This window comes from Lingula anatina, chromosome 1 (assembly GCF_051362555.1).
Source record: "Lingula anatina isolate TDL-2025a chromosome 1, LinAna3.0, whole genome shotgun sequence".
Taxonomy (NCBI): Eukaryota; Metazoa; Brachiopoda; class Lingulata; order Lingulida; family Lingulidae; genus Lingula; species Lingula anatina.
The window spans coordinates 47,921,637-47,928,822 of NC_141767.1; the positions used below are offsets into that span (position 1 = coordinate 47,921,637).

At 35.6% G+C, this 7,186-nt stretch overlaps 1 protein-coding gene across 2 annotated transcripts; it reads left to right on the top strand.

The window, feature by feature from the left end:
* Positions 1-12: 12 nt before the first annotated feature.
* Positions 13-6,807, top strand: LOC106151263 (uncharacterized). 2 transcript variants are annotated; one of them, XM_013524417.2, is made up of 3 exons: positions 13-167; positions 922-1,100; positions 4,598-6,806. In XM_013524417.2, exons 2-3 carry the CDS (start codon positions 938-940, stop codon positions 5,761-5,763), a joined length of 1,329 nt encoding a protein of 442 aa, XP_013379871.2. In that variant the 5' UTR covers positions 13-167; positions 922-937; the 3' UTR covers positions 5,764-6,806. The 2 variants fall into 2 exon arrangements, with proteins under 2 accessions (XP_013379871.2, XP_013379870.2); XM_013524416.2 differs by lacking the exon at positions 13-167 and adding an exon at positions 454-772 and having other exon boundaries at positions 4,598-6,807.
* The last annotated feature ends 379 nt before the right edge of the window (positions 6,808-7,186 follow it).

The window sequence follows — 7,186 nt, forward strand, 5'->3', positions numbered from 1 at the left end:
TAAACTGCAGACGCACACCAAACTGAGAGCAGTCAGAAGGAAAATCGGCAACCAACAGGTGACAAAACTACGAATCTGTATGACTCTGGCAGTGCACTATTTTTAAGCTTGGAAATACCCCCAGCTTGTCCATAGAAGGTTGGCATTCGTTTTTTCATCCTCGCACGGTAGGTGGATAGCTCAGGTTCATATTTTTGAGTGAATTGATATTTCACGATTTTGAATACTTTTTTGGTTCTTTCTTTTTTTCTTGGTCACTGGGAATTTTTTTATGGAAGTTAAAATCGCTGTATTAACTGACGGTTGGTAACTTAAAATGAACAAATTAATAACTGTTGAGTTCAATTAAAATATAGAAATCCTATATGCATCATGTATGCTTTATTTTTTGCGTAGAATGTTCGGAAACTGTTGTAGACGAAATATAATCCCATGCGCTAGAATATTTTCAGTCCAGTGTCTCCTTTTTCTTCATAAATATTACTGTTTAATTCAATTGCACAGAAAAGTCACCAACTTGCCTTTAAAAGGATCATCAATCTAAAGCTGAAGAGAATGATCATCTTTGCTTATATTGATGATCAATTCACCATCAGATATCATTTTTCGCTAAGTGAGCATTTGCTCGTTTTGCTGGAACTTTAATCTTATTCTGACCGAGATATAGCAAATGCGCGCTACTTGGTGATTGGACAAATGCAAGTACAGATTGCTGGTGAAAACGAAGATTTGATTATTTGAAAACTGTAAGAGTTTGGTGAATAAGGTTCAGGTAAGTTCTGAAATCCTGACAGTGGTATGATACTGCAGATGTAAGTTGTGGCCAAGAACCGAAAGGGTCAATATATTGCTTATGCTTCAATTCCGTGATGCTATTATTCATTCTCAATGCATTCAGCTATAAATGTTTTCCCTTTTCAGGACTGAATAATAAGGTATGAAAACTTCTTCGCGGATCTTCTTGCTTGCCTTTGTCGCACTCTACCAAATACAGTTGATTCGATGTAGTGGCTATGGAAATTTCTTATGCAACTATGGGCAAGAATTAAACGCTCTCTGCAATCGTCTGCAAGAATTTCAAGATTCAGCCGACCTCCAAGGTATGTAACTCATAAAACGGTGCCGTGATTTCATTTTTGTGCACATTAATAAAAACTACAAAAGATTCTCTTTGAAAAAAAGAAAACGCTAGAATCCTTTACAACAAAAATCCTTTTGGTAAGTTTTAATTTTTCTCACAGAGCAGACATCTTGTGCGGCTGTATATACATGTTCTGTCGAAAGGTTTAGTTTTCAGCCAATCAAAGTCTAACATAAATTAAGCTAGGGTGGAACAAGAAGACTGAGTTTGGTTATTCTTGCCAATTTTTAATAACTGAAATATTGTAAGATAAGGAAATCACTAATGAAAAGAGAAATGTCAGCAACTATAATGCACGTTTTTACGCACGTGCTATCATTTCTTCATAGTGCAAGATCATCTTGGTAGATGAACAATGGTTTGTTTCATTAAATCTAGGATTTCGGGAATATATTTTTTTTTCACACACTGTATCCCCTAATTCTTTAAATGGCTGTGTTTATTCGATTATCTTTCGGTGTCTGTTTTCAAAATTTTCCTCCTTTTTTTTCCATAGCATGAACGAGTATTGGATTCTACATGAACAGATTAGGGCTCATAATTTGCATTTCAACTACCTTTATATATTATACATTATTTTCGTAACCAAACTAATATATCTTATTTTAAAACGTTATATAAATTATATTGCAGCTCGTTTATTTTTCTGCAGCTATCATTCCCTTCTTAAGAGAGCATATCGGGTTACTTAAAAAAAATTCCCGAACTTGCGACTTTCCAAACTCTATGTAGCCTAATAACTCATTTATCAATCTTATAAACAAGCAAAAATCTGGATTGAAAATATTGAATATTTTCTCCGTTGCGCTCTTTTCCCCTTACAAAAACGTACAACTAGTATGCAACGGTCAAAAACGAAGATAAAATTTTAATAGAAATATCTCTTAAAGAACAACGTCCGTGTAACATTTTCCTATGTTTTGGTGAACAGATTTCAATTAGAATATAGTCGTCTGTTTTAGCTTGAATCATTTTGATTTGATATATCGTTGTTGATATAAACTGTGAATAAAACTAATGTCCGTATTCTTCTGAGTCGTTTTCAATGCAAGTCGACTTAAACTTCTTATCCCAAACTTATCTCAAACCTTTCTGTGATACTCGCTACTGTCTTGGACGATGTCAAGTAATGTGAACTGTTGTTTCCCTTGTGTAGATTTGATTAAGAGGAAAATGCTGGTCACTAGATACGTGTCCGAGGCCTGATGATTTAATTGTAACCTCCAAATAGTTTCAAATAACGTATTTTACACGATTATAGGCTTCGCCACATGGTGCATTGATTTTTAGCGTCTCTAGGAAAGCTGCCTATTCCGCGCCACACGCTCAATGTTATTATGTTTCATGATGGAAATATCATAAAACTGAATTTACCTAACAATTTATCACATTTTTTGTATGTTTCGTTCGTTATGGAACTTTTTAACCTTTTACCATGGGACCAATTAACATCGCTCTTTTTTTGTTTATTTTATGAAGGAAAAAAGTTTATTGAGCAAATATTCTCAAATTAACTCACGAATTTTAAGTTTGGTCGCAAAAACGATTAGGGAATACGAAAATGCAATGTTTGATAGTAAAACCAATGACTAAAATTACATTGGGGAACTTACGGGCGATATTCAGTCTCCTTTCATAATATGGCACTTCTGGTTGCTCTTTATAGGATAAAACGCCACTACTGGTCCGCAGAGATTCAACAACATTTGCAGTGTTTGTGTCACTTTAGTAACATCTATCAATACATATTATGCAAGGTCCTATAGTTTATTCAATCTTTTTTCATGAAAATCAAATATTGAGCCTCCCACGGTCGCAAATGCCCAGATTGAAATTAAGTTAAGGTCGCTATTAAATACGCCGGGGAAGAGATGCTAGCCTGCTTTCACTGTTTAGTTTCCCCCCTTGGGTCAACAAATTTTAGCTTGTCATTAAGGATGATCATTAACCGGAATGAAAACCCCATGGTATCCTCTACCATAATCCAAACGTATCAAGGAATGAGAAGGTACAAATATGAACCACATTTTCGTTATATCAGGCAAAAGAATGAAAATGTTGAACAACAGCAAAATTTGTAGAGAAAAAAGTTATAATTACGTGAGTATTAGAATTTGAAGTAAAACAAGCTTTTTAAAAGACTTATTACTCTCAAATTGTATGGGTTTCGTAGATCCTACTGATGTCTTTTCTATGTGGACTCAACACAAATTCTGTGTGTTATGACTCACTAAGAATGTACAAGGAAATATCTTAAACATTGCATTTGTGTCAGGGGAATACACATATTAAATGTTTTCTCATGATAAATCGCCACGAATTCAAACAACGACTTATTCTCTTGTGATTGCCATATATATTTTAAACTAACTCCCAAACTGGGTCGCTAAGTTGATGGAGAAATATCCTCAGGGTAGCACTGGTTTAGGGCAACAAAGAGAAAACGGCACGATAGAAAACGAAAAAGCTGTCCTTGAATGACTTAGACTATTTGTTATCTGCTACGTCTAAAGGACAACCTTAGGCCAAAGTAATAAGAAGTAGATACGTTTTGAAAATAAAAAAACACCGACAAAATATAGACCTATTTTAACAATGAAATGGGTCACGAAATCAAGCAGAAACACTCTTGGTCCAGCTACAGGTGCGTTGTGACCTGGTATTCCTAACGCTGGCAGCACATATGGTGCTTTCCCAGTACTGATAAATGCTGGAATCAGAACAAAAGCATAGTACTATAATCTAGATGCATATCTATAGTGCAAACTAGGAGTATGTCATTCACGCTCTGACTCATTGAATTACGATACAAATCACTATGACATGTCCGATACCAGGAACAATGTGTCAAGCATATGTTTATACATAATTCATAGTTGCTGATGAGTTATAACTATTGACGGCCGGTATTGACAACCTAATTATACACTCGGGGAATGTAATCTTGCAAGATTTTCATTGAACAATTATCTTGACTTTTGTCTCTAAATATCGTCAATATGTGTCTATGAGAATGTCAAATTCTACAACCTATGAAATGGCAACCACCCAGTCAAGGACAGTATACTAGTGTATCGCAAGCTACCTTCAGACAAAATCGCATCGTTAAAAGCATAGGAGAAATCATAAACGTTTACCTTTTCACTGGTTAAAAAAATTAATAGATAAAAACTCGAAATCACCCGATGTTTAGAAGGTGCAGAATTTCTAAACAAAAGAGCAAATTAAATTCTGGTTGCCTCAGCAAGCGATGATCCTGCCACCATTTCTGTATATGCTTTTATATATAAAATTTAATGAAAATACATGTACATGTAATAATAATAATGATGTTGACACAAACTTGAAAATGGATTTATTACATATCTATGCAAAGGCCAAATTACGAATTTAACCTCATAGACCAAAACACATGCCCTTGTGTTAACTTAATCTTTCACGTTTAATTGTTTCTAGCACCAGACGACTCCAACTCCATGTGGCGAACGAAACACCGCTTCCAGCTGCGACTAGGACGAAGAGAAGACGAGGGTGACGACGAAGATGACGAAGAGGAATTCGAACATCTCGTTGGAATGCTCGCCCCACATCTTTCACGGCAAAGACGAGCATATTTACGGTTTGGTCGAAGTGCTGAATGGCCTGGCGTTGATGACATCGACGAAAACAAAAGAGCATATCTTAGATTCGGCAAACGAGCCTATTTGCGATTCGGTAGATCAGTAGACAACAAGAGGACCCCAAATAGCGGCGGTATGAGTAATTATATGCGCTTTGGAAGATCGGCCGAACCCCATCATCTTTCAAAGCGGTCAGTCCCAGTCAAACAAGAGGCTACCGAATCAAAAACGAAAGAAAACACCATGAAATCAGCCGCAGTCCCCAACAGTGAAAAGAGATATATGAGGTTCGGCAAAAAATCCAGCGAAGGAGACGAAAAAAGGTACATGCGTTTCGGGAAAAAGTCCACTGAGGATTCGGCTCCAGAAACTCACGCAAAAGAGGAGAAACGTTACATGCGCTTTGGAAAGAAGTCGCAACCCAATGGAGAAGACCCCGAAAAAAGATATATGAGATTTGGAAAGAAATCTATGGAACAAACGGACGAAGACAAGAGATATATGCGTTTCGGCAAGAAATCCCTCGACCAACCAGAAGAAGACAAACGGTACATGCGGTTTGGAAAGAAATCTGCCGAGCAGCAAGAAGAAGACAAGAGATATATGAGATTTGGCAAGAGGTCGGATAATGCTGATGATGATGATGACGCCGAGGAGGCAGTTAAGCGATACATGCGCTTTGGGAAAAAGATGGATCCAGACTTCGAAAAGGCATTGAAGAGATACATGCACTTCGGCAAAAAGACGGACGTATCAGAAGCCATCAAGAGATATATGAGGTTTGGCAAAAAGGCGGACGACAATGATGCTGAAAAGAGATACATGAGATTCGGTAAAAAGAGTGACTCAGATACCGAAAATGAGGAGAAACGTTACATGAGATTTGGCAAAAAAGATAAAGAATTATCAGAAATCAAAAGGTACATGAGGTTTGGAAAAAAAGACCAACCAGCCAAAAACGAAAAACGATACATGCGTTTCGGCAAAAAGAGTACAGTGTAATAAGTTGTGATACCCAGGAACTCATTTTACGACAAAGAGGGGGTTAATTCCATATCATTATTTTTTGTATTGAAAACATTCATGTGATCATACATTTTAGCTGTGAAAAAGGAACGATAATTTTGAGCAATTTTCAAAAGTTAAATCATATCAAGTAATTAAAAGATTAACAGGCAAAATTCAATTAGATGCCAATGACATTAGCCTATTATTGAAAACAGTATTGGATTATATATGTTGTTATATATATATACATATATGTACAGTGTTATTTTGTAAATTACATATAGTTATGTAGTTAAAAGTGATAAGAGCGTCATGGTTTAACGCAAATGATAGTTAGTCGTGTACCATATAGGTGGCGCAGTATGCGTTCGATGGATTCATCTACCGACGCAGGTTGTTTAAAAGAGCTGCAAACATTTTGCCTTGTTGCTTTGAACTGGCATTAAATATAAAACTTATTTTACTAAATTCTGGGTTCTTTGGGGCACAATAAAAAGCAATGACATGGAATCGTTTGATTAGCGTTTTTGATGCCGTAATATGATAACGTCAAAGCCATGCAGAGAGTCAATAAATCTTTTTGTTGCAGGATTGAACAAAAGCTTCGTTTTTCAGTGATAAAATGCAAACATTAGTTTCACTTATTTGGTACAACGAGAAAGATTTTTCCAATCTCTTCGATCACTAAATTTCAGCGAAGTTTAAATATTCTTCAACTGCAGAATAAGACATATAATAGCATATATTTGTCATATGTATATATATAAAGACATATAAACTGAATGTCTGATATAAGGTGACAATAAAACAGTATGTTTTAAAGGGAAATGCATTGACACCGCTTAAGTAATGAGTCTTCTTGATCTGTAGATAATGTCAATCTGTAACATCAAGCTGGAAGATTGGAATTCAAATCCTTGTTATCCAAGCACGAATTTCATCAGATTAACATCAGGACACACTGTGTCAGAAAAGAGCAATACGGTTATTATAGGCAGAATTATGACAGGTTGCATAGGTACTTTCAGGAAACATATACTCTGTGAAGGAAACGTACACAGACAAAAAATAATAAATAAATAAATAAATAAAAATAACGAAGCAAAAAAATAATGTATTTATATATACATATTTAAGTGGAATTTGAATTGGTACATAAGAATCCGTGCATTAGTCAACAAATTCATCATCATAAACACAGCATGGTATATATATATATATATATATATATATATATATAATCCAGGAAATGATCAGAAATACGTTGTCTCCATGCAACCGAGGCTCTTCTAAGCTGCATGAGGTACAATACGGAAATATTTGAAAGCAACTTCACATAGTGCTTCACTTGGGTCTTCAACAACTCTGGGCGTCCTTTGTAATAGATATTTACAAAGAGTTCAAACAGAATTATCAT